This window comes from Poromitra crassiceps (genome assembly GCF_964638095.1).
Source record: "Poromitra crassiceps genome assembly, chromosome: 17".
Lineage (NCBI taxonomy): Eukaryota > Metazoa > Chordata > Actinopteri > Beryciformes > Melamphaidae > Poromitra > Poromitra crassiceps.
The window spans coordinates 19,350,365-19,377,888 of NC_139635.1; the positions used below are offsets into that span (position 1 = coordinate 19,350,365).

The 27,524-nt window shown below is 43.4% G+C and overlaps 1 protein-coding gene across 1 annotated transcript; it reads left to right on the forward strand.

The window, feature by feature from the left end:
- LOC310792237 (uncharacterized protein) lies at nucleotides 1-27,524 on the forward strand (the record flags this gene model as incomplete). The annotated part of the gene is made up of 15 exons (XM_083653965.1): nucleotides 1-76; nucleotides 943-1,017; nucleotides 1,153-1,212; nucleotides 9,186-9,287; nucleotides 9,651-9,933; nucleotides 12,420-12,557; nucleotides 13,591-13,673; nucleotides 14,538-14,612; nucleotides 14,748-14,807; nucleotides 22,780-22,881; nucleotides 23,245-23,527; nucleotides 26,027-26,164; nucleotides 26,250-26,308; nucleotides 26,983-27,039; nucleotides 27,441-27,524. Exons 1-15 carry the CDS (start codon nucleotides 8-10, stop codon nucleotides 27,522-27,524), a joined length of 1,668 nt encoding a protein of 555 aa, XP_083510091.1. The 5' UTR covers nucleotides 1-7.

The following is a 27,524-nucleotide window of genomic DNA, read 5'->3' on the forward strand; positions in this document are numbered from 1 at the left end:
TCTCATCATGAGCAGCAAGAGGAAGAACAGTGACATTCGCCAGTATTTTGGCCAGCCTCCCCAGAAAATAATAAAGGTCAGTTGCTGAGTACCAGTCACATGATAGAAGTGTACCTTGTAACGATCCGGTTCTCAAAAATAGAATCAGGCTCGTGTCTAAATGAACCAGACCCGCTACAACAATAACAGAACGTCTTTGCACAAGAATGATCAGACCAGAAGTCAACAAACGGGAGTAGCTTACCTGGGACAGGTCGGGGCGATGACAGATAGACGGCCTTGGCTTCAATGGGTAGCCCAGTCTGTGGTGTGGAGGCTAGCTACAGGCAGCCTCTGCTCATAAGACGCTAGTGAAAATAAGTATCACACACACACACTCACACCCATACGTGAAAACAGAGGGAAGAGTCTCTAGGGCACAGCAGTGACAGAGTATCCGTGGCTGGCCTCGTTTAGCACTGGGAGAGAGCCCATCGCAGCGGAAATGCCACGTCATATAAAACTACCTCTAAGCCACTCCCACTTCCCGTCTGATAATCTGGTGCAAAGTCGTAAAGTGCAATATCATAAATCATAAATGATATGACAGTCCTAACCAAGGGGTATCTGATACACAGCTCAACCTGTGACAACAGTAATACAGAGATGGCTCAGGGCTGTACCGAGCTGTACAGTAACAGGTGTGTGTGTGTGTGTGTGTGTGTGTGTGTGTGTGTGTGTGTGTGTGCGTGTGCGCGTGCGTGTGCTTTGTAACTAGCGTGTAGCCTACTAGTCAAAATTGCTTACACCGGGGCCCGTCATGACTACCCTACTACACCACTGGAAATCACCACAGTCTAATCCTAATGTACAGACTGCTGCTGGATTTATGTGCATCAACTTTCTCTCTAGTCACTAGTTTACTCATCATCATATTTCTTCCATATTCACTCATGTATTCAGAGTAAAGAAAGAGAGGATGGGAGAGAGCATGAGGACTCCAACACAGCAGTGGGAGCAAGTGGTGGCATGGAGGAGGTGAGTGAGAAAAGGAGACTAGAGTCTAATTTTAACATACAGATTGCTGCTGGATCAACACATCATGTGTATCAACATTATTTCTAGTCACTAGTTTACTCATAATGTCTTCCATGTTCACTCTGGTGTATTCAGACTCGGAGCAAAGAGACACAGAGTGTTGGTGCCAGCACGGCAGGGAGAGGTGACATGGAGGTGAGTGAGAAAAGGAGCAAATATCAGTGTTTCCTCTATATACATCTGGAGCAGAGCGGCGCCACTCCAGAAAAACGCCCACTGCTGTGAGCACACGTTGATGGTTAAGACAGAATAATAACATCACAACAGTCTAATCCCAATGTTAATATTCCTCTAATCTGGCTTCAAGTGGCCAAATTGGGCGCCAGCAACCGTCCCCCCAATGTTGAATCCGTGGTTACGGCCTTGATGTCATCTCTGGGCTGCCCCCCCCCCCCGATGCTTTGGTGATGTTAAGTTCAGCTGCTTACTCCAGCTCCATATCTGGCTGAAAGCTGACTGCAATACCAAAAATGTTACTTATGTGGACAATTTGACCTATTTTCATAATAAGGTGCCAAAGTCACATGCTCTTCCTGGTTCAGCATGGGCCCTAAGGGCCTTTTCCCCATTCATTTTTTTTAATCATTTATTTGATCGGGACAATGCAAGTTTACATAGTAACATTTCACTCATTTCAAACAAGTTAAAGTAACTGATGTTTTGCATACAGAGTTTATAGCTACTGTCCCTAGTTAGGCTCTTAGTAAGACAGATGAGGAATATCACAGTTATAGCATGGTGCATACTGTATTACAACATAGTATCAGAATGACAACATGCACATATCACATTTGTAAGATGAGAGAAAGAGAGTAAACCAAAGTAATAACTAAAATTTAAATCAATTCAAAATTCAACGCAGTTCAATTAAAAATGCATACAGCGCTGGTTAAGCTTCAGCCAGTCAGCCAACATTTAGCATTAGTTTTAGATGGGTTGGCAGAACTCATCTGGGACTTCAGTTCAAGTGAAGACCACGGTAGCCGTTGTCAACAGAACTCTTTACATAATCCAAACATCGTGGAAATGCTTCCATGCCATCGATTTCCCTGCATTGCTTTTGGTAACGTAAGTTGAGCTCCCTCGATTAGCGTTTTCTTTCACATGTTTCTCCATGCTGTTTCATGTATTGCGCAACACTGGTGTTGCCTTCAAGTGCTGTCAGCAACGTAGTAATTTCGGGGTTACCTTAAGATAATGCAAATAATCGCCCCGGCGTTTACTCGGACCGGCGTTTAATACGCAAAATGGGGTCAGACCCCTGGCGGCTATTAGGGGCCCGGTGCGTATTTGCTGCCGGGCTATTATTTGGGGAAATACGGTATTTCTGGTTCCAACAGATTGAATGAAGTCTGCAAATTCTATAGATAGGCCTATAGTTTGTCATCATATTGCATATTTGCACATATTAAATAATTAAATTCTTGATAACTTATTAATATTTATTTTTATATTTTCCCCCCTGATTTTGTTATCCCATTTTTATTAGTGCTAATTTTAATTCATTTATCCTGGTTGCTGCTCCACCCTCTGCCGATCTGGGGAGAACCCAAACTGGCTCCATGCTTCCTCTGAGACATGGGGCAGTAGCCAGCCGTTTCTTTTCACCTGACAGGGGAAGCTTCACCTGGTAGGACATAGCACGTGGGAGGATCACACTATTCTAACGAGTTCCCCTCCCTCCGAACAGGCACCACATCAGCGACCAGGATTATTGCATGTTTTGGTGAGGGGTTCCTATATGAACTCCACACAGAAAGGCCCTTTTGACGACCCCACCCGGGCGGTGGGCACTCGAGGACATGCGGACGGGCACGCACTCCTTCAGCGCTCACAGCGTCCCAGGTGGGAATCGAACCCAGGACCTTCTAGCTGTGAGGCGACAGCGCTTACCACTGCGCCACCGTGCCCCAACCCAATATTTAAATTATTCTATTTTATTAGTTGCCTGGTTTGCGCAGGAGTCACTGGAAAACATGATTATAACATTATCTTAGGCTACTATTGATTCTAAGATACATCCTAGGATGTGCTTGGACACATCCTCAGTGATGTTTCCTGAGGTCATCGGGTGTTTCGGGTCTTTCAACAATCATACTCAGACGACCCAGTCAGGGTTGAACAGATCTTGGCTTGTGTCCCAGCAGCATTGGCCCACAGATCGCTCCTCCTGATCCAAAGCCACCTGGAGGCCCTCTCTGCAGCCTCCATGGTGGACTTGATGGCTTTCCTTTTTGCAGCCCCAGTGATGCCAAGTAGAATGTAAACTTGCACAGTGAGCGGCCAGCAAAGCCTCTGCTCACTACTAGGGCTGTAAAAAATAATCGATTATAAGATGCATCCCGATGCGGACGTGCACGATTCTGCATCGATTCACTTAATGTCAAAAATCGATTATTATTATTATTTCTTTTTTTTAATAATCGAATAAAATATAATGGAAGTACATGCAGTTGTTTATTTGGATCATAATACAATGCAATTCCAAATGCACTTTTATTTTAAAAGTAGCCACACAGGGAGAAAAAAGAAAGTGAGAAAAAATAAATCATGTATTGGGGAAAAAAAGTGATTCATCGATTGAAGATGCATCGAGATGCATCGATAATTGTAATCGAATCGTAGCCCTCTGAATCGTAATCCAATCGAATCGTGAGGCCAGTGAAGATTCCCAGCCCTACTCACCACTACAGTGAGCCTTCCAGCCTCTCCTTCGGCACTGATGGACCAGCTCCTGGTACTTGGACCGCTTCTGCTCGTTAGCCTCTTCCATACGATCCTCTCAGGGAACTGTCAGTTCTATATACTATTATAAGATGTATTCTAGTATATACTATTATAGGGATTAATTAATACACAGGACAATATGTTACTATCCCTTGTGCCAAAATCCGAGGAAAAACACATTTAGAAGCCCAATCCAGAATAAAACAAGCTAACAGGCTAACAAACTAATAAACAAGACACAAATCACCAGTTACCTACCCTAGCCAACAGCAGTATGAAGCATTGGCGCTTTCAAGTGGGCACCTTCCTTCACCGATGTTTCGTTAAGTTAGGCCCACGACACCTCAAGAAGGTTTAACGTCCTGGAAACACCCCCCTCCATGTGTAGCCGGTGTGTTTCGTCTGCGTTGTGTTCTGGCTAATACATACTGTGTGGCGACATTCATGAGTCAGGAGGCAGCTGTAGTGGGTCTCAAACTCTTTACTGAGTTATAAACATAAATAAAAAGACGATCTCCATACAACTCTTACAAAATTAAACAATAAGCAATAAATAATAAGCGTTCTCAGGCAGAGACATCTCCGACACACCTGGTCTCGTTCCCATCTCCCATCTGACTGTCTGGAGCTGTGCGCATGTGCACAAAGCGACACACCCCTCAGGGTGCGTTCACGCGCAACAGAACAGAACACTCAAACAAGACATTCACATACAAAACGAGGAAATGGTGGTGTTTTTGGTTAAATTCATACGTAACCAGATTAAACCCGTTACATTCACCCTCCCTGAATTTCACCAAAATCATCCTGCATCAAAGCTTCACTTCACACCAAGTACCGTGCTTCCGTAAGACACTCCCCAATCTTGCCCCCTGGACCAGCTAACAAAGATCTAATCTTTGAGTTCAGTTTGAAAACTATCTGTAAAACAGATTAAAAGGAATTACAGGTTGATCAGACCCCCAACCCTTTCAGAACATAGGGGTGCAGCCTACACCCCACTACACGTGGTTCCTTTGGGCTCATGCGACCGTGTCCCCCTTAACACACATCCAAACCATCCTATCTATCTAATAGATACTTTAGCTTTATGCTACACCATTCCCCGCGCTTCGCCAACATACCTTATGTAACCACTGTCGTGCAATATTCCCTACATGCCTAGAATAAACAGAATAAATCAAACACATATTATACACTATACAGCATTTTCATACTCCTTCCAACACTCCGCTGTGGCTCCCCAGCCCGACCCCGCAACACCTGAACAGCCCCAGTGTCCCCAGTGAGCAGCGGCTCCTCGTCCAGCTACTCTCCACCTACATCCTCGTCGCTCTCCGAGGGAAAAGTATGAAGAGGTGATCGGAGGCTCCCACACCAAGGTCAGGGATCTGCAGTACGTTTCTCAGCTCTCCAGTGAGGAAGCCACACAGTCAATTCAATCATCTTTACAGTGAAACATGCTCATTACATAAAAACAAAATAAAACAAGTCAACAGTATGGTGAAACAAATAATAAACCCGGAACAGTTCAGAACAACAGGGCACGTTCACCCCCAACTCAGTCCATGGCGACCCAGCTGAACTCCAGGGACGCCGGCTCTCCCGCACGTAGCTCCAGAGCACCTCCGGCGACGCGCTCACCCTGGGCCCGCTCCTGTAGCGCCTGCCCCTGGGCTCCTTCACCGACCAGCATCTCCACCGGACAGCGCCGCATGGCCGACCGCTTCTCTCTGGCTTGCTCCTCCGTCATTCTCCGACGCTTCTCCCCATGCTCCTCTACGCTGGGGAAACTCCATGGCGGCTAGCCTGAGCAACAGGCTAGCTTTTCACTACACGTGCGGTGTGGCAGCTAACGTTAGCTCACCTAGCCGCACCAGCTGCAGTCCCTCAGTCTATTCAAAAATGTCCCACACGGCCGAGAGTGACCAACTTGAAAAAAAATCGATTGTGTCGAGCTTCCCACGGCGACCGAGACGACATCGATCACAGATTTATCCAAAAAGGTCACGGCACCAATGTAGCCGGTGTGTTTCGTCTGCGTTGTGTTCTGGCTAATACATACTGTGTGGCGACATTCATGAGTCAGGAGGCAGCTGTAGTGGGTCTCAAACTCTTTACTGAGTTATAAACATAAATAAAAAGACGATCTCCATACAACTCTTACAAAATTAAACAATAAGCAATAAATAATAAGCGTTCTCAGGCAGAGACATCTCCGACACACCTGGTCTCGTTCCCATCTCCCATCTGACTGTCTGGAGCTGTGCGCATGTGCACAAAGCGACACACCCCTCAGGGTGCGTTCACGCGCAACAGAACAGAACACTCAAACAAGACATTCACATACAAAACGAGGAAATGGTGGTGTTTTTGGTTAAATTCATACGTAACCAGATTAAACCCGTTACACATGCTACCACTGCACAACTGCATATTACCTCACCATCTAATGCCTTCCATCAACCTAATATTAACCTAGGCCCTTTAGCCTAGCTATCCAGGTCGGTTCGGTATGACATTCTTAACTAGGGCTGCTCGATTAATCGAATTTTAATCTAGATTACGATTTGGGCTGTCCACGATTATGAAAACAAGATAATTGACATCAAACGATTTTGCGGCTCTTGTCTCTCTCGTTCTGTCTTGTGTTGTAAATCAAGTGCACCCCTTCCTTTGCTCGGCCCCTCCCCCAAAGCCCAAAGAAGCACACCAGCTCGAGTTGTGACTGTCGTGTGAAGAGCCACAGGCACGTCGCACGTTTCTCCTCCCCACTTATTTCACAGAAAGAGAGCCGCGGGACGAGAAGAGAGGTGAAACAACGTATGTGGGGTGGAAACACTATGGTTTCGCTGAGTTTAAAGGTCCTTACACTGCGCATATCTTGCACTGTTTGTTCCAAGTCTGTGCCTGTGATTGACAGGTGGGTCAAAACTCGCATCGCAATTCCGTGCTGTATATACGCATCGCTCTTGATGTGTAACTGATGTGTAACTTACACATCAAGAGCGATGCGAATATACAGCATGGAATTGCGATGCGAGTTTTGACCCACCTGTCAAGATATGCGCGGTCGTGGCATCACCCCGCAACACGACCTCTCCCTCTGTTTAATCACTTGAAATCCACTCACAAAGTGGTCTATGACCAAGAAATAACGCTAAATGAACAAAAAGACAAAGTCCCATCTAGTTACTCCTGCACAGTCATCGATTCAGGACACTCTTTACAATGCGACCGCATTGATATGATGCATGAATATGCATTCAACAGCTAACGATCTCACAGATAAACATTAACAATAGCCTATTATGAACCTAAACGTAAGTCGCTTTGGATAAAACCATCTGCCAAATGAGTAATTTAATGTAGCCTAATGTAAACGAACGTTACTCAATAGCGTTCTCATTTGGTTAGATTCGAGGTTTAAGGACTACTAGTTCAGATGTTTACCAACATATTGAATGTAGATTAATAGTTGCAGTTGGTTGTGGCAGTTCACTGCAACATAGTAGGCCTACATATACTGTATATTTATTTTAGTTTTTATTTTATTTCTAAATCTTTGCACTTTTATTATTTATTTATTTATTTATTTTCAATTATATCTAAAATCCAAAGACATCCTATGTTAAAAAGAAAAGCCAGTGTCAATGTTCAATAAATTCATGATGTTCTCAATGTCAATGATGTCAATAATCGTGTTAAATAATCGTGATCTCAATATCAATCAAAATAATCGTGATTATGATTTTTGCCATAATCGAGCAGCCCTATTCTTAACTACATCACCAGTACCACCGTTAATAATTCAGCCCTGTTGATACGGACCGTCAATCATGACCAGCAACAAAAGCAATCAATCAATCTTACCTTAGCGAGCTCCCCAGCTAGCATGTTTCCTCCTTAGCCACAGCCATTCACTTGCTTGTTCTGCTGCCCGAGACAGTTGCTAACCGCAAGCTTCAGGCTCCGTCCCCGAATGCCCAACTCAGTTAGTAAGGCAATAACGGACTTTGCCACAAAACCACGGCAGCCCACCTCTACAGGCCGCACTTGAGCCCTCCAACCTCGCTGCTCTGCCTCTGCTGCCATTTCAGCATACCTAGCTTTCTTGCGCTCATAAGCCTCCTCAACTCGATCTTCCCAGGGGACTGTGAGTTCGGTAAAATAAACTATCTTCTCTACCTCAGACCACAGTAACAAGTCCGGACGTAGCCGGGTGCTAACTATTATTATTAATTCATTCATTAATGAATTAATGAATTAATTAAGACTCCCTGGCCCTGACGTCGACGTCAGGGGAGTCTCAAAATTCACCACACAGATTTCTCTCACAAATGTAGAAAGAGGTTCACAAATGAGAAGCAGTTTGTAAATGCACATTGAGCAATTCGCATGATCTGTGAATTTATATTACAAGTGTGCCTCAAAATAATATTTGTGAAGCAGAGCGTGTGCATTTCCGAATTTATATTACAAGTTTGCATAAAAATTATATTTGTGAAGCAGAGCGTGTGCATTTCCGAATTTATATTACAAGTTTGCATAAAAATTATATTTGTGAACCAGAGCGTGTGCATTTGCGAAACAGATCGTGTGCATTAGTGAGTCCGAAATACAACTGCGAAACAAAGCATGTGCATTCGTGAAAAACCCTGCGAGAGTTCATTCTATATGAGACTGTTCTGGCTCCATATTAGTACATCTCCTCTTGCCTATGTATTTCTTCAACTACCATCTTCCTCTTTTAGTATATTAAAATGTGTGTTGACTACGCATCTCGCTTCTCTTGTGCTATGCGCACTCGATTCCTAGGCTCGCACGCTCGCTAGCTCGGCCTCTGCATGGCCTTTTCCGCCCTGCAGCTCGCCGTGCTGGCCCTGCAGCTCGCATACACAGCTCGCCCACTGTTGATGTCATAGACATTGTGACATCATCCTCTATGACATAATCAGTGACATAATCGTCTATGACATCATCAGTGATGACACTCAAGCAATTGTGGTTTTCAGTAACACTTGGGCAATTGTGGCATCACGGATGATGTCACAAGTGATGATATGTCACAATGTCTATGACATCATCAGCGCTCGATTCCTCTGCAGCTTGCTGAGCTGCCCCTGCAGCTCGCCAAGCTGGCCCTGCAGCTCGCATTCGCAGCTCGCTCGCTGCGCGGCCTTGCCCGCAACTCGGCTGCTGCTTACGGTTGTTCTAGTACAGTAGTTATGGAATTCTGGTCCGATCTAGTGTTAAAGAAATTGACATTTATTTACATGAAAATGTCATGAATTATTAGTTTAAGTGACATTCTCTAAAAATGGGAAGGTGTGGTTGTAGGGAGACACTTTTATCATTGTGCATCTCATTCCATCCTTCAGGGTAACCCAGGTCCAACCGGAGGGGTCGGAGAGCCAGGATCTGCAGGAGTCACCGGGCTGCCTGGGGAGATGGGCGTTCCAGGACACTCTGGAGCGAAGACAGTAAGTTACAGCACAGGCAGTGATTATGAAAATAACATACTTTACTAAGGTGAAGATAATAGAACTTCCTTCAACACATTACATCTGAAGGTTTGGGTTGGTTGTGATGGAGCGATCTCCAAATTGACCTCTTGGCAGCACAGACTTTTGACATGTACTCCGTACTCTGACCTAACTAGGTAACCATGTGTATAATGGTACTGTGTGTTTGCAATGAAGGGGTTAAGGTCAGACGGGAGAAAAAATATGATCAAATACATTACTGATTACTTGTGTGACCTGGCTGATAAAGTGATCTTGTGAAGAGATGAATCTTAGTGATTCCTGTGGGGAAATTTAATAGTTTTCCTGTGATTTTACCAGGAAGCAACGGTGATGAATAACAAGAAGCTCTTGGAAACACTGATGCATTTGGGAGACGGAGAGCTCAAGAACTTCCAATGGTTTTTGCAGCAGCCTGGCATCCTGGAAGGCTTCCCAGCCATCCCAAAGAGCCAAGTGGAGAACGCAGACAGGCTGGACACAGTGGACCAGATGGTGGGGACCTACAACCAACAATCTCTGGAGGTGACCAACATGGTTTTAATGAAGATCAAGAGGAATGATCTGGTGCAGAGCTTGTCAAACAGCAGCTCGGGAGCCAAAGGTAAGTCATGGGAAGATAAAAAAAGGGACTTTCAAAAACAAATGCAATCACATATAATTATTTATTATATAACACTATTCCAACAATTTACTGTATATAGAATAGAGTGCAAGCTGTATAATTTTTACATCTACTTCTGTTAGCATACATCCAAGACAATAGATGTGAAGTGAGACAGGTGGCCTTGTATGTTTATTGTATTTGTATTTATTTATTTTCTAATTCGAATATACTTTATTGATCCTCCACAACGCCAGTGGGTGAATTCTCACTCCAGCCTTTATTTGGGGTGCAGGGTCAGCCAGGTAGTTCAGTGCCTCTGCAGCAGGTCGGGGTTAAGTTATCTTCTCATCGTTGCCACCTCAATGGTGGAACAAGCTCCCTCCTTCTGTCAGAACGGTGGAATCACTCCCCATCTTCCAGCGGAGACTAAAAACACACCTTTTCAGTCTACACCTGGATCCTTCTTGAACTAACCGCATTGTGGGAAATGTAGGAAGTCACTATGAAGCAGAAGTAGACAAAGCAGGTTGGGGGAATGGGGACAACAACAGTAAATTCCAACTCTTCATCACAAAGTAACTCCTGTATTGAACATCACAGACGCAGAGCAGCAGCTCTGTGAGCGTATAGTCTAGTATAGTAATAATAGTACAGTAGTAGTATAATAGTATAATAATAGTATAGTCATCAGTTTGGTTCTGGGAAGGGCAAGACATTTTCCTGATCTTTTTGTAATGATAGTAGTAGTAGTAGTAGTAGTAGTAGTAGTTTATTTGTCATTGCATAAGAATTTACACAACGAAATTCCAGGCTCCCCATCGTGCAACCATTCAGTACAATACAATACAATCACCAATTAAATAACAATTCACCAAAGCAATTCACCAGGCGCCACAGTATATAGACACAGACTAGTAATAGTAGCAGCAGTATGATAAATAGTATATAGTAATAATAAAGTCTGTGATGAATGGCAATAGTATAATAATTATAGCATGGCATGCATAATTATTTAATAATTATTTAATAGTTTGAGGTATGGTAATAATATAATAATATAGTTCATGATAATAGCAGCAGTGTGATAATCTATAGTATCTAATAATAATGACAGTGGTATGATAATTTACAGTATATAATAATAATGACGGTGAGGAACAGATGAGTGGTTATTTGGAAAGTGATTTGTTGAGTAGTGTGACGGCCTTTGGGTAAAAAGAGTTCTGGAGTCTGGATGTGCGTGTTTTGAGTGATCTGTATCGCCTCCCGGAAGGAAGGAGGGTGAACAGGTGATGACCGGGGTGAGTAGTGTCTTTGAGAATGTTTTTAGTCCTGTTAAGGCAGCGGGTGTTGTATGTGTCGACAAGGGTGGGAAGTTGTGTCCTGATTATTTTTCCTGCTGTTTTGATGATGTTGTGGAGTGGTTTACTGTCCTGAGCTGTGCAACTGCCGTACCAGGCAGTGAAGGCATATGTGAGCACGCTGATTTCTGTCAGCTCTCTGCTAAATCAGCTTTAACAGGACTGAATTTCACAACACTTTGGCCATTGCTGACCAACGAACTAGTCTAACGAACCAGTCTAACTAACCAGTCTAGTAACTAATCAATCTAACTAACCGGTCTTGTAACTAACCAGTCTAGTAACTAACCAGTCTAGTAACTAACCAGTCTAACTAACCAGTCTAGTAACTAACCCATCTAACTAATCTGTCTAATTAACCAGTCTAGTAACTATCCAGTCTAGTAACTAACCAGACTAACTAACCAGTCTAACTAACCAGGCTAATAACCAGTCTAACTAACCAGTCTAATGACCAGTCTAACTAACCAATCTAGTAAGTAACCAGCAGAGATGCTCACAAGTAATTCTTTACAAGCCCAAATCAAGTCTCAAGTCTTTGAGCTATAGTCCAAATCAAGTCTCAAGTCTCTTATGGTCCATAAAAGACTTGAGACTTGATTTGGATGAGCGCTCTATCATCTGCTGCATCCATCCAGTCTGCTTAGAACAGTGCATAGCTAAAACTAAGGAATTCAAAACATGTACTGTATTATCCTCACTCATTATCTACTCTACTGTATTAGAATACAGTATCAGCATTGATTAGTTGACATTATTATTAGTAGACCTTTCCTTAATGTTAATACACACAAAATTAAAGATTGTTCACAAGTCCCATATCTCAAGTCCAAGTCAACTCTCAAGTCTTTTGCTGCTAACGTTGGACGTAAAACGCGTCAGAGCGGTGTACTAAAAATGTGAATGATAAGGGAGTACAGCCAAGAGGGTTTAGTGAGGGGAGTTAAAGGCTGCCCATCTAATCATACTACTGACATTGTAATGATACAAATCTGGTTGAAAATCAGTAAAGCCGTCCTTTAAGTGCGACTCAAGTCCAACTCTAAAGTCCAAGTCCCCATCTCTGGTAACCAGTCTAACTAACCAGTCCCCAACCAATGTCTTTCTGTCTATTCCATGCAGAGCAAAATGTGGGAGATGCTGGTAAAAACCTGAGTGAAGCAGGAAGCAGGACAACCATCGCACAGGATGGAGGCGTCATCTGTTCACCTGAACTGACTGGTGCTCGTGTTGGAGAGCTAACATTCACTGGTCCAAATGGTAAATAGTTTGCTTTATTTTATGAATGAAAAATCTTTCTGTTTATTCTGTAATATATAGTGTGTAAATGATGTATGTAACCTATGTTGTGTGTAAATACAGGATGTAGTATTATGACTGTGATGATGCTATGTAAAGCCCTTTCAGACATGCTTGTGATAAAGGGCTATAAGTAGTTAGTCATAGTTAATGTAATGTAAAGTAGAAGTAGTTAGTAATTATTTGTGTTGCTTCCTGTCTGCTTGAGGCACGATCGCGTGAGAGTACATCTTGCCAGGTTGCCAGATATGTGTTTGAATCAGACCCACCAATCAGCATCCTGGGGAAAGGAGGGACATGCACTCGCCATCCTGGGAAAACACAGACACACACGCACACACTTATGGAGTTGCCGTAGGTCGTATAGCAGCACAGACATAAAACACCACCAGTCGTGCCTTTAAAGTAACATTAGTGTTGTGAATTTGCGTTGAAACTGTGTGCAAATGAATAATGTTTTCCTGAAAATTATCATTAATTGCATGGAGTAAAAACAAGCGTTTTTGACGAGAACGAGCCGATTTGCTTGTACCATATCACTATGTCTCTGGATGAGCAGCTTAGCTGCTGGCTATCTTAGCTGGATAACAGCTGAAATGGTAGCACTCACAGAATGTTTCAAAAAAGTGTAACCGGCAGGTCTTGCACAGCAGCAGTGCAAACAGATGTGTTTCAGAGCTGTGTGGGGGCAGTTGAACTGGCACCTGATGCATTTTAAGGCTGAGTTGAGCACATGCACCAGCACACCTATACGTTTACTGGCAGAAACCTCACATCGTGCAAGTCTGAGCAAATTAACGTTAAAGTGTCAATCATTTATGTTGCGCTGCGTAACATTACTCTGTCTTTGTCATGATATGTATGTAGACCGTAATTGCTTTCACCTATATTACATATTCATATAGTTTACTGTATAGCTGTACGTCCTTATGATAGCATATTTGTTTGATTAGAATGCAAGCAGTTTTATTAAAGTCATCTTTCATTCCCACAGTGCCGTCTCTCATCATGAGCAGCAAGAGGAAGAACAGTGACATTCGCCAGTATTTTGGCCAGCCTCCCCAGAAAATAATAAAGGTCAGTTGCTGAGTACCAGTCACATGATAGAAGTGTACCTTGTAACGATCCGGTTCTCAAAAATAGAATCAGGCTCGTGTCTAAATGAACCAGACCCGCTACAACAATAACAGAACGTCTTTGCACAAGAATGATCAGACCAGAAGTCAACAAACGGGAGTAGCTTACCTGGGACAGGTCGGGGCGATGACAGATAGACGGCCTTGGCTTCAATGGGTAGCCCAGTCTGTGGTGTGGAGGCTAGCTACAGGCAGCCTCTGCTCATAAGACGCTAGTGAAAATAAGTATCACACACACACACTCACACCCATACGTGAAAACAGAGGGAAGAGTCTCTAGGGCACAGCAGTGACAGAGTATCCGTGGCTGGCCTCGTTTAGCACTGGGAGAGAGCCCATCGCAGCGGAAATGCCACGTCATATAAAACTACCTCTAAGCCACTCCCACTTCCCGTCTGATAATCTGGTGCAAAGTCGTAAAGTGCAATATCATAAATCATAAATGATATGACAGTCCTAACCAAGGGGTATCTGATACACAGCTCAACCTGTGACAACAGTAATACAGAGATGGCTCAGGGCTGTACCGAGCTGTACAGTAACAGGTGTGTGTGTGTGTGTGTGTGTGTGTGTGTGTGTGTGTGTGTGTGCGTGTGCGCGTGCGTGTGCTTTGTAACTAGCGTGTAGCCTACTAGTCAAAATTGCTTACACCGGGGCCCGTCATGACTACCCTACTACACCACTGGAAATCACCACAGTCTAATCCTAATGTACAGACTGCTGCTGGATTTATGTGCATCAACTTTCTCTCTAGTCACTAGTTTACTCATCATCATATTTCTTCCATATTCACTCATGTATTCAGAGTAAAGAAAGAGAGGATGGGAGAGAGCATGAGGACTCCAACACAGCAGTGGGAGCAAGTGGTGGCATGGAGGAGGTGAGTGAGAAAAGGAGACTAGAGTCTAATTTTAACATACAGATTGCTGCTGGATCAACACATCATGTGTATCAACATTATTTCTAGTCACTAGTTTACTCATAATGTCTTCCATGTTCACTCTGGTGTATTCAGACTCGGAGCAAAGAGACACAGAGTGTTGGTGCCAGCACGGCAGGGAGAGGTGACATGGAGGTGAGTGAGAAAAGGAGCAAATATCAGTGTTTCCTCTATATACATCTGGAGCAGAGCGGCGCCACTCCAGAAAAACGCCCACTGCTGTGAGCACACGTTGATGGTTAAGACAGAATAATAACATCACAACAGTCTAATCCCAATGTTAATATTCCTCTAATCTGGCTTCAAGTGGCCAAATTGGGCGCCAGCAACCGTCCCCCCAATGTTGAATCCGTGGTTACGGCCTTGATGTCATCTCTGGGCTGCCCCCCCCCCCCCCGATGCTTTGGTGATGTTAAGTTCAGCTGCTTACTCCAGCTCCATATCTGGCTGAAAGCTGACTGCAATACCAAAAATGTTACTTATGTGGACAATTTGACCTATTTTCATAATAAGGTGCCAAAGTCACATGCTCTTCCTGGTTCAGCATGGGCCCTAAGGGCCTTTTCCCCATTCATTTTTTTTAATCATTTATTTGATCGGGACAATGCAAGTTTACATAGTAACATTTCACTCATTTCAAACAAGTTAAAGTAACTGATGTTTTGCATACAGAGTTTATAGCTGTCCCTAGTTAGGCTCTTAGTAAGACAGATGAGGAATATCACAGTTATAGCATGGTGCATACTGTATTACAACATAGTATCAGAATGACAACATGCACATATCACATTTGTAAGATGAGAGAAAGAGAGTAAACCAAAGTAATAACTAAAATTTAAATCAATTCAAAATTCAACGCAGTTCAATTAAAAATGCATACAGCGCTGGTTAAGCTTCAGCCAGTCAGCCAACATTTAGCATTAGTTTTAGATGGGTTGGCAGAACTCATCTGGGACTTCAGTTCAAGTGAAGACCACGGTAGCCGTTGTCAACAGAACTCTTTACATAATCCAAACATCGTGGAAATGCTTCCATGCCATCGATTTCCCTGCATTGCTTTTGGTAACGTAAGTTGAGCTCCCTCGATTAGCGTTTTCTTTCACATGTTTCTCCATGCTGTTTCATGTATTGCGCAACACTGGTGTTGCCTTCAAGTGCTGTCAGCAACGTAGTAATTTCGGGGTTACCTTAAGATAATGCAAATAATCGCCCCGGCGTTTACTCGGACCGGCGTTTAATACGCAAAATGGGGTCAGACCCCTGGCGGCTATTAGGGGCCCGGTGCGTATTTGCTGCCGGGCTATTATTTGGGGAAATACGGTATTTCTGGTTCCAACAGATTGAATGAAGTCTGCAAATTCTATAGATAGGCCTATAGTTTGTCATCATATTGCATATTTGCACATATTAAATAATTAAATTCTTGATAACTTATTAATATTTATTTTTATATTTTCCCCCCTGATTTTGTTATCCCATTTTTATTAGTGCTAATTTTAATTCATTTATCCTGGTTGCTGCTCCACCCTCTGCCGATCTGGGGAGAACCCAAACTGGCTCCATGCTTCCTCTGAGACATGGGGCAGTAGCCAGCCGCTTCTTTTCACCTGACAGGGGAAGCTTCACCTGGTAGGACATAGCACGTGGGAGGATCACACTATTCTAACGAGTTCCCCTCCCTCCGAACAGGCACCACATCAGCGACCAGGATTATTGCATGTTTTGGTGAGGGGTTCCTATATGAACTCCACACAGAAAGGCCCTTTTGACGACCCCACCCGGGCGGTGGGCACTCGAGGACATGCGGACGGGCACGCACTCCTTCAGCGCTCACAGCGTCCCAGGTGGGAATCGAACCCAGGACCTTCTAGCTGTGAGGCGACAGCGCTTACCACTGCGCCACCGTGCCCCAACCCAATATTTAAATTATTCTATTTTATTAGTTGCCTGGTTTGCGCAGGAGTCACTGGAAAACATGATTATAACATTATCTTAGGCTACTATTGATTCTAAGATACATCCTAGGATGTGCTTGGACACATCCTCAGTGATGTTTCCTGAGGTCATCGGGTGTTTCGGGTCTTTCAACAATCATACTCAGACGACCCAGTCAGGGTTGAACAGATCTTGGCTTGTGTCCCAGCAGCATTGGCCCACAGATCGCTCCTCCTGATCCAAAGCCACCTGGAGGCCCTCTCTGCAGCCTCCATGGTGGACTTGATGGCTTTCCTTTTTGCAGCCCCAGTGATGCCAAGTAGAATGTAAACTTGCACAGTGAGCGGCCAGCAAAGCCTCTGCTCACTACTAGGGCTGTAAAAAATAATCGATTATAAGATGCATCCCGATGCGGACGTGCACGATTCTGCATCGATTCACTTAATGTCAAAAATCGATTATTATTATTATTTCTTTTTTTTAATAATCGAATAAAATATAATGGAAGTACATGCAGTTGTTTATTTGGATCATAATACAATGCAATTCCAAATGCACTTTTATTTTAAAAGTAGCCACACAGGGAGAAAAAAGAAAGTGAGAAAAAATAAATCATGTATTGGGGAAAAAAAGTGATTCATCGATTGAAGATGCATCGAGATGCATCGATAATTGTAATCGAATCGTAGCCCTCTGAATCGTAATCCAATCGAATCGTGAGGCCAGTGAAGATTCCCAGCCCTACTCACCACTACAGTGAGCCTTCCAGCCTCTCCTTCGGCACTGATGGACCAGCTCCTGGTACTTGGACCGCTTCTGCTCGTTAGCCTCTTCCATACGATCCTCTCAGGGAACTGTCAGTTCTATATACTATTATAAGATGTATTCTAGTATATACTATTATAGGGATTAATTAATACACAGGACAATATGTTACTATCCCTTGTGCCAAAATCCGAGGAAAAACACATTTAGAAGCCCAATCCAGAATAAAACAAGCTAACAGGCTAACAAACTAATAAACAAGACACAAATCACCAGTTACCTACCCTAGCCAACAGCAGTATGAAGCATTGGCGCTTTCAAGTGGGCACCTTCCTTCACCGATGTTTCGTTAAGTTAGGCCCACGACACCTCAAGAAGGTTTAACGTCCTGGAAACACCCCCCTCCATGTGTAGCCGGTGTGTTTCGTCTGCGTTGTGTTCTGGCTAATACATACTGTGTGGCGACATTCATGAGTCAGGAGGCAGCTGTAGTGGGTCTCAAACTCTTTACTGAGTTATAAACATAAATAAAAAGACGATCTCCATACAACTCTTACAAAATTAAACAATAAGCAATAAATAATAAGCGTTCTCAGGCAGAGACATCTCCGACACACCTGGTCTCGTTCCCATCTCCCATCTGACTGTCTGGAGCTGTGCGCATGTGCACAAAGCGACACACCCCTCAGGGTGCGTTCACGCGCAACAGAACAGAACACTCAAACAAGACATTCACATACAAAACGAGGAAATGGTGGTGTTTTTGGTTAAATTCATACGTAACCAGATTAAACCCGTTACATTCACCCTCCCTGAATTTCACCAAAATCATCCTGCATCAAAGCTTCACTTCACACCAAGTACCGTGCTTCCGTAAGACACTCCCCAATCTTGCCCCCTGGACCAGCTAACAAAGATCTAATCTTTGAGTTCAGTTTGAAAACTATCTGTAAAACAGATTAAAAGGAATTACAGGTTGATCAGACCCCCAACCCTTTCAGAACATAGGGGTGCAGCCTACACCCCACTACACGTGGTTCCTTTGGGCTCATGCGACCGTGTCCCCCTTAACACACATCCAAACCATCCTATCTATCTAATAGATACTTTAGCTTTATGCTACACCATTCCCCGCGCTTCGCCAACATACCTTATGTAACCACTGTCGTGCAATATTCCCTACATGCCTAGAATAAACAGAATAAATCAAACACATATTATACACTATACAGCATTTTCATACTCCTTCCAACACTCCGCTGTGGCTCCCCAGCCCGACCCCGCAACACCTGAACAGCCCCAGTGTCCCCAGTGAGCAGCGGCTCCTCGTCCAGCTACTCTCCACCTACATCCTCGTCGCTCTCCGAGGGAAAAGTATGAAGAGGTGATCGGAGGCTCCCACACCAAGGTCAGGGATCTGCAGTACGTTTCTCAGCTCTCCAGTGAGGAAGCCACACAGTCAATTCAATCATCTTTACAGTGAAACATGCTCATTACATAAAAACAAAATAAAACAAGTCAACAGTATGGTGAAACAAATAATAAACCCGGAACAGTTCAGAACAACAGGGCACGTTCACCCCCAACTCAGTCCATGGCGACCCAGCTGAACTCCAGGGACGCCGGCTCTCCCGCACGTAGCTCCAGAGCACATCCGGCGACGCGCTCACCCTGGGCCCGCTCCTGTAGCGCCTGCCCCTGGGCTCCTTCACCGACCAGCATCTCCACCGGACAGCGCCGCATGGCCGACCGCTTCTCTCTGGCTTGCTCCTCCGTCATTCTCCGACGCTTCTCCCCATGCTCCTCTACGCTGGGGAAACTCCATGGCGGCTAGCCTGAGCAACAGGCTAGCTTTTCACTACACGTGCGGTGTGGCAGCTAACGTTAGCTCACCTAGCCGCACCAGCTGCAGTCCCTCAGTCTATTCAAAAATGTCCCACACGGCCGAGAGTGACCAACTTGAAAAAAAATCGATTGTGTCGAGCTTCCCACGGCGACCGAGACGACATCGATCACAGATTTATCCAAAAAGGTCACGGCACCAATGTAGCCGGTGTGTTTCGTCTGCGTTGTGTTCTGGCTAATACATACTGTGTGGCGACATTCATGAGTCAGGAGGCAGCTGTAGTGGGTCTCAAACTCTTTACTGAGTTATAAACATAAATAAAAAGACGATCTCCATACAACTCTTACAAAATTAAACAATAAGCAATAAATAATAAGCGTTCTCAGGCAGAGACATCTCCGACACACCTGGTCTCGTTCCCATCTCCCATCTGACTGTCTGGAGCTGTGCGCATGTGCACAAAGCGACACACCCCTCAGGGTGCGTTCACGCGCAACAGAACAGAACACTCAAACAAGACATTCACATACAAAACGAGGAAATGGTGGTGTTTTTGGTTAAATTCATACGTAACCAGATTAAACCCGTTACACATGCTACCACTGCACAACTGCATATTACCTCACCATCTAATGCCTTCCATCAACCTAATATTAACCTAGGCCCTTTAGCCTAGCTATCCAGGTCGGTTCGGTATGACATTCTTAACTAGGGCTGCTCGATTAATCGAATTTTAATCTAGATTACGATTTGGGCTGTCCACGATTATGAAAACAAGATAATTGACATCAAACGATTTTGCGGCTCTTGTCTCTCTCGTTCTGTCTTGTGTTGTAAATCAAGTGCACCCCTTCCTTTGCTCGGCCCCTCCCCCAAAGCCCAAAGAAGCACACCAGCTCGAGTTGTGACTGTCGTGTGAAGAGCCACAGGCACGTCGCACGTTTCTCCTCCCCACTTATTTCACAGAAAGAGAGCCGCGGGACGAGAAGAGAGGTGAAACAACGTATGTGGGGTGGAAACACTATGGTTTCGCTGAGTTTAAAGGTCCTTACACTGCGCATATCTTGCACTGTTTGTTCCAAGTCTGTGCCTGTGATTGACAGGTGGGTCAAAACTCGCATCGCAATTCCGTGCTGTATATACGCATCGCTCTTGATGTGTAACTGATGTGTAACTTACACATCAAGAGCGATGCGAATATACAGCATGGAATTGCGATGCGAGTTTTGACCCACCTGTCAAGATATGCGCGGTCGTGGCATCACCCCGCAACACGACCTCTCCCTCTGTTTAATCACTTGAAATCCACTCACAAAGTGGTCTATGACCAAGAAATAACGCTAAATGAACAAAAAGACAAAGTCCCATCTAGTTACTCCTGCACAGTCATCGATTCAGGACACTCTTTACAATGCGACCGCATTGATATGATGCATGAATATGCATTCAACAGCTAACGATCTCACAGATAAACATTAACAATAGCCTATTATGAACCTAAACGTAAGTCGCTTTGGATAAAACCATCTGCCAAATGAGTAATTTAATGTAGCCTAATGTAAACGAACGTTACTCAATAGCGTTCTCATTTGGTTAGATTCGAGGTTTAAGGACTACTAGTTCAGATGTTTACCAACATATTGAATGTAGATTAATAGTTGCAGTTGGTTGTGGCAGTTCACTGCAACATAGTAGGCCTACATATACTGTATATTTATTTTAGTTTTTATTTTATTTCTAAATCTTTGCACTTTTATTATTTATTTATTTATTTATTTTCAATTATATCTAAAATCCAAAGACATCCTATGTTAAAAAGAAAAGCCAGTGTCAATGTTCAATAAATTCATGATGTTCTCAATGTCAATGATGTCAATAATCGTGTTAAATAATCGTGATCTCAATATCAATCAAAATAATCGTGATTATGATTTTTGCCATAATCGAGCAGCCCTATTCTTAACTACATCACCAGTACCACCGTTAATAATTCAGCCCTGTTGATACGGACCGTCAATCATGACCAGCAACAAAAGCAATCAATCAATCTTACCTTAGCGAGCTCCCCAGCTAGCATGTTTCCTCCTTAGCCACAGCCATTCACTTGCTTGTTCTGCTGCCCGAGACAGTTGCTAACCGCAAGCTTCAGGCTCCGTCCCCGAATGCCCAACTCAGTTAGTAAGGCAATAACGGACTTTGCCACAAAACCACGGCAGCCCACCTCTACAGGCCGCACTTGAGCCCTCCAACCTCGCTGCTCTGCCTCTGCTGCCATTTCAGCATACCTAGCTTTCTTGCGCTCATAAGCCTCCTCAACTCGATCTTCCCAGGGGACTGTGAGTTCGGTAAAATAAACTATCTTCTCTACCTCAGACCACAGTAACAAGTCCGGACGTAGCCGGGTGCTAACTATTATTATTAATTCATTCATTAATGAATTAATGAATTAATTAAGACTCCCTGGCCCTGACGTCGACGTCAGGGGAGTCTCAAAATTCACCACACAGATTTCTCTCACAAATGTAGAAAGAGGTTCACAAATGAGAAGCAGTTTGTAAATGCACATTGAGCAATTCGCATGATCTGTGAATTTATATTACAAGTGTGCCTCAAAATAATATTTGTGAAGCAGAGCGTGTGCATTTCCGAATTTATATTACAAGTTTGCATAAAAATTATATTTGTGAAGCAGAGCGTGTGCATTTCCGAATTTATATTACAAGTTTGCATAAAAATTATATTTGTGAACCAGAGCGTGTGCATTTGCGAAACAGATCGTGTGCATTAGTGAGTCCGAAATACAACTGCGAAACAAAGCATGTGCATTCGTGAAAAACCCTGCGAGAGTTCATTCTATATGAGACTGTTCTGGCTCCATATTAGTACATCTCCTCTTGCCTATGTATTTCTTCAACTACCATCTTCCTCTTTTAGTATATTAAAATGTGTGTTGACTACGCATCTCGCTTCTCTTGTGCTATGCGCACTCGATTCCTAGGCTCGCACGCTCGCTAGCTCGGCCTCTGCATGGCCTTTTCCGCCCTGCAGCTCGCCGTGCTGGCCCTGCAGCTCGCATACACAGCTCGCCCACTGTTGATGTCATAGACATTGTGACATCATCCTCTATGACATAATCAGTGACATAATCGTCTATGACATCATCAGTGATGACACTCAAGCAATTGTGGTTTTCAGTAACACTTGGGCAATTGTGGCATCACGGATGATGTCACAAGTGATGATATGTCACAATGTCTATGACATCATCAGCGCTCGATTCCTCTGCAGCTTGCTGAGCTGCCCCTGCAGCTCGCCAAGCTGGCCCTGCAGCTCGCATTCGCAGCTCGCTCGCTGCGCGGCCTTGCCCGCAACTCGGCTGCTGCTTACGGTTGTTCTAGTACAGTAGTTATGGAATTCTGGTCCGATCTAGTGTTAAAGAAATTGACATTTATTTACATGAAAATGTCATGAATTATTAGTTTAAGTGACATTCTCTAAAAATGGGAAGGTGTGGTTGTAGGGAGACACTTTTATCATTGTGCATCTCATTCCATCCTTCAGGGTAACCCAGGTCCAACCGGAGGGGTCGGAGAGCCAGGATCTGCAGGAGTCACCGGGCTGCCTGGGGAGATGGGCGTTCCAGGACACTCTGGAGCGAAGACAGTAAGTTACAGCACAGGCAGTGATTATGAAAATAACATACTTTACTAAGGTGAAGATAATAGAACTTCCTTCAACACATTACATCTGAAGGTTTGGGTTGGTTGTGATGGAGCGATCTCCAAATTGACCTCTTGGCAGCACAGACTTTTGACATGTACTCCGTACTCTGACCTAACTAGGTAACCATGTGTATAATGGTACTGTGTGTTTGCAATGAAGGGGTTAAGGTCAGACGGGAGAAAAAATATGATCAAATACATTACTGATTACTTGTGTGACCTGGCTGATAAAGTGATCTTGTGAAGAGATGAATCTTAGTGATTCCTGTGGGGAAATTTAATAGTTTTCCTGTGATTTTACCAGGAAGCAACGGTGATGAATAACAAGAAGCTCTTGGAAACACTGATGCATTTGGGAGACGGAGAGCTCAAGAACTTCCAATGGTTTTTGCAGCAGCCTGGCATCCTGGAAGGCTTCCCAGCCATCCCAAAGAGCCAAGTGGAGAACGCAGACAGGCTGGACACAGTGGACCAGATGGTGGGGACCTACAACCAACAATCTCTGGAGGTGACCAACATGGTTTTAATGAAGATCAAGAGGAATGATCTGGTGCAGAGCTTGTCAAACAGCAGCTCGGGAGCCAAAGGTAAGTCATGGGAAGATAAAAAAAGGGACTTTCAAAAACAAATGCAATCACATATAATTATTTATTATATAACACTATTCCAACAATTTACTGTATATAGAATAGAGTGCAAGCTGTATAATTTTTACATCTACTTCTGTTAGCATACATCCAAGACAATAGATGTGAAGTGAGACAGGTGGCCTTGTATGTTTATTGTATTTGTATTTATTTATTTTCTAATTCGAATATACTTTATTGATCCTCCACAACGCCAGTGGGTGAATTCTCACTCCAGCCTTTATTTGGGGTGCAGGGTCAGCCAGGTAGTTCAGTGCCTCTGCAGCAGGTCGGGGTTAAGTTATCTTCTCATCGTTGCCACCTCAATGGTGGAACAAGCTCCCTCCTTCTGTCAGAACGGTGGAATCACTCCCCATCTTCCAGCGGAGACTAAAAACACACCTTTTCAGTCTACACCTGGATCCTTCTTGAACTAACCGCATTGTGGGAAATGTAGGAAGTCACTATGAAGCAGAAGTAGACAAAGCAGGTTGGGGGAATGGGGACAACAACAGTAAATTCCAACTCTTCATCACAAAGTAACTCCTGTATTGAACATCACAGACGCAGAGCAGCAGCTCTGTGAGCGTATAGTCTAGTATAGTAATAATAGTACAGTAGTAGTATAATAGTATAATAATAGTATAGTCATCAGTTTGGTTCTGGGAAGGGCAAGACATTTTCCTGATCTTTTTGTAATGATAGTAGTAGTAGTAGTAGTAGTAGTAGTAGTTTATTTGTCATTGCATAAGAATTTACACAACGAAATTCCAGGCTCCCCATCGTGCAACCATTCAGTACAATACAATACAATCACCAATTAAATAACAATTCACCAAAGCAATTCACCAGGCGCCACAGTATATAGACACAGACTAGTAATAGTAGCAGCAGTATGATAAATAGTATATAGTAATAATAAAGTCTGTGATGAATGGCAATAGTATAATAATTATAGCATGGCATGCATAATTATTTAATAATTATTTAATAGTTTGAGGTATGGTAATAATATAATAATATAGTTCATGATAATAGCAGCAGTGTGATAATCTATAGTATCTAATAATAATGACAGTGGTATGATAATTTACAGTATATAATAATAATGACGGTGAGGAACAGATGAGTGGTTATTTGGAAAGTGATTTGTTGAGTAGTGTGACGGCCTTTGGGTAAAAAGAGTTCTGGAGTCTGGATGTGCGTGTTTTGAGTGATCTGTATCGCCTCCCGGAAGGAAGGAGGGTGAACAGGTGATGACCGGGGTGAGTAGTGTCTTTGAGAATGTTTTTAGTCCTGTTAAGGCAGCGGGTGTTGTATGTGTCGACAAGGGTGGGAAGTTGTGTCCTGATTATTTTTCCTGCTGTTTTGATGATGTTGTGGAGTGGTTTACTGTCCTGAGCTGTGCAACTGCCGTACCAGGCAGTGAAGGCATATGTGAGCACGCTGATTTCTGTCAGCTCTCTGCTAAATCAGCTTTAACAGGACTGAATTTCACAACACTTTGGCCATTGCTGACCAACGAACTAGTCTAACGAACCAGTCTAACTAACCAGTCTAGTAACTAATCAATCTAACTAACCGGTCTTGTAACTAACCAGTCTAACTAACCAGTCTAGTAACTAACCAGTCTAGTAACTAACCAGTCTAACTAACCAGTCTAGTAACTAACCCATCTAACTAATCTGTCTAATTAACCAGTCTAGTAACTATCCAGTCTAGTAACTAACCAGACTAACTAACCAGTCTAACTAACCAGGCTAATAACCAGTCTAACTAACCAGTCTAATGACCAGTCTAACTAACCAATCTAGTAAGTAACCAGCAGAGATGCTCACAAGTAATTCTTTACAAGCCCAAATCAAGTCTCAAGTCTTTGAGCTATAGTCCAAATCAAGTCTCAAGTCTCTTATGGTCCATAAAAGACTTGAGACTTGATTTGGATGAGCGCTCTATCATCTGCTGCATGCATCCAGTCTGCTTAGAACAGTGCATAGCTAAAACTAAGGAATTCAAAACATGTACTGTATTATCCTCACTCATTATCTACTCTACTGTATTAGAATACAGTATCAGCATTGATTAGTTGACATTATTATTAGTAGACCTTTCCTTAATGTTAATACACACAAAATTAAAGATTGTTCACAAGTCCCATATCTCAAGTCCAAGTCAACTCTCAAGTCTTTTGCTGCTAACGTTGGACGTAAAACGCGTCAGAGCGGTGTACTAAAAATGTGAATGATAAGGGAGTACAGCCAAGAGGGTTTAGTGAGGGGAGTTAAAGGCTGCCCATCTAATCATACTACTGACATTGTAATGATACAAATCTGGTTGAAAATCAGTAAAGCCGTCCTTTAAGTGCGACTCAAGTCCAACTCTAAAGTCCAAGTCCCCATCTCTGGTAACCAGTCTAACTAACCAGTCCCCAACCAATGTCTTTCTGTCTATTCCATGCAGAGCAAAATGTGGGAGATGCTGGTAAAAACCTGAGTGAAGCAGGAAGCAGGACAACCATCGCACAGGATGGAGGCGTCATCTGTTCACCTGAACTGACTGGTGCTCGTGTTGGAGAGCTAACATTCACTGGTCCAAATGGTAAATAGTTTGCTTTATTTTATGAATGAAAAATCTTTCTGTTTATTCTGCAATTCACATCAGACACAACATGTTTATGTTTCAGTCCAAACTCCTGCCAGGGCAGAGGAGACTGATGCTGTTTCTCCTAAAGACAAAGGTATGGTACTGTTTAAAGATGTTTTACCATCACATGAAATGATCTAACCAACATTATTATTATGAATACTAATATGTTTTTATTGATACTGATTTGTCTTTCCCTGTTAAAACATCACTATAATTCATTAATGTTGGCAGATATAATATAAACAAATGAATATAAAATAATATAAACAGATGGTCACACATGGTGATATGACAAAAGTAAATTAACTAAAGTAAAGTAATGAAGTAACCACACAGTGTGTGGCACCAAGACTGAAGTGTGTTGGAACCGCACTCTGACGAGCTTTAATCAGGCTATGCCCATAATGCTGGGGCTAACCCCACAGCGCTCAATACATTTCTGCACAGCTAAAGTGTGTCCATCCTCAACCGAGGCGTTATGTACTTCTTTCTCAAGCAGAGTAGCCTACTGGAATATTCCACAACATTGCAATAAATGAACAGTAGGCTGCAGATAAACTTATACAGGAAAAGTAAAAAAAGTGGCGACAAGATAGCTCAGCAGGCCAATATAAACAGTAAATAGAAAAAAGGAGCTTCTTGATGCTTATAGAAGGATTTAATAAAGAAGTAATGTACAGTTATACTTATTCAGTTAATACAAAGTACATCTTCAAGATAGGACAAGGGCACAAGGGACGCAATGCGTTTCAACCTCTGGTCTTCGTCAGGCTGTAGGCGGAAAAAGTTGGTTGCCGCACCTGTATAAAAGCAATACGTGGCACAAGGTGAGCTGACGTGGCACACGGAAATGATACTGTGACGTGTGAGCCACGTCAAAAAACAGAAATGTATAGGATAGAGAGGAATACAGACCTAGAAATAGCACACTGGGTTCTATATACAGAAGTAGGCTATAAGTCATATCACAATGGTATGCAATATAGGCTATTGGCAAAAAACACACATAGGCTATAAATAATAGTGCGACTAATGCACTGATGTGGAGACATCAAGCGGATACACAGCACATCACAAAGCAATCTACAGTTAGAACATGTGAAGCATGTTAACGGAGGGAGCAGATATAGGTGTTAGACTATAGGAAACATGATAGATCAAAATCTTCATTGAGGCCGTGGGGGGCGGTTGTGTGGAGTGCATGAATCCAGCGTGTCTCGCGCTGGAGGAGCGCTCTATCCAAATCGCCGCCTCTCGGGTGCTGCTTGACAAGGTCAATAGCCCAGAAGCAGAGATCACTGTCAATATGTGA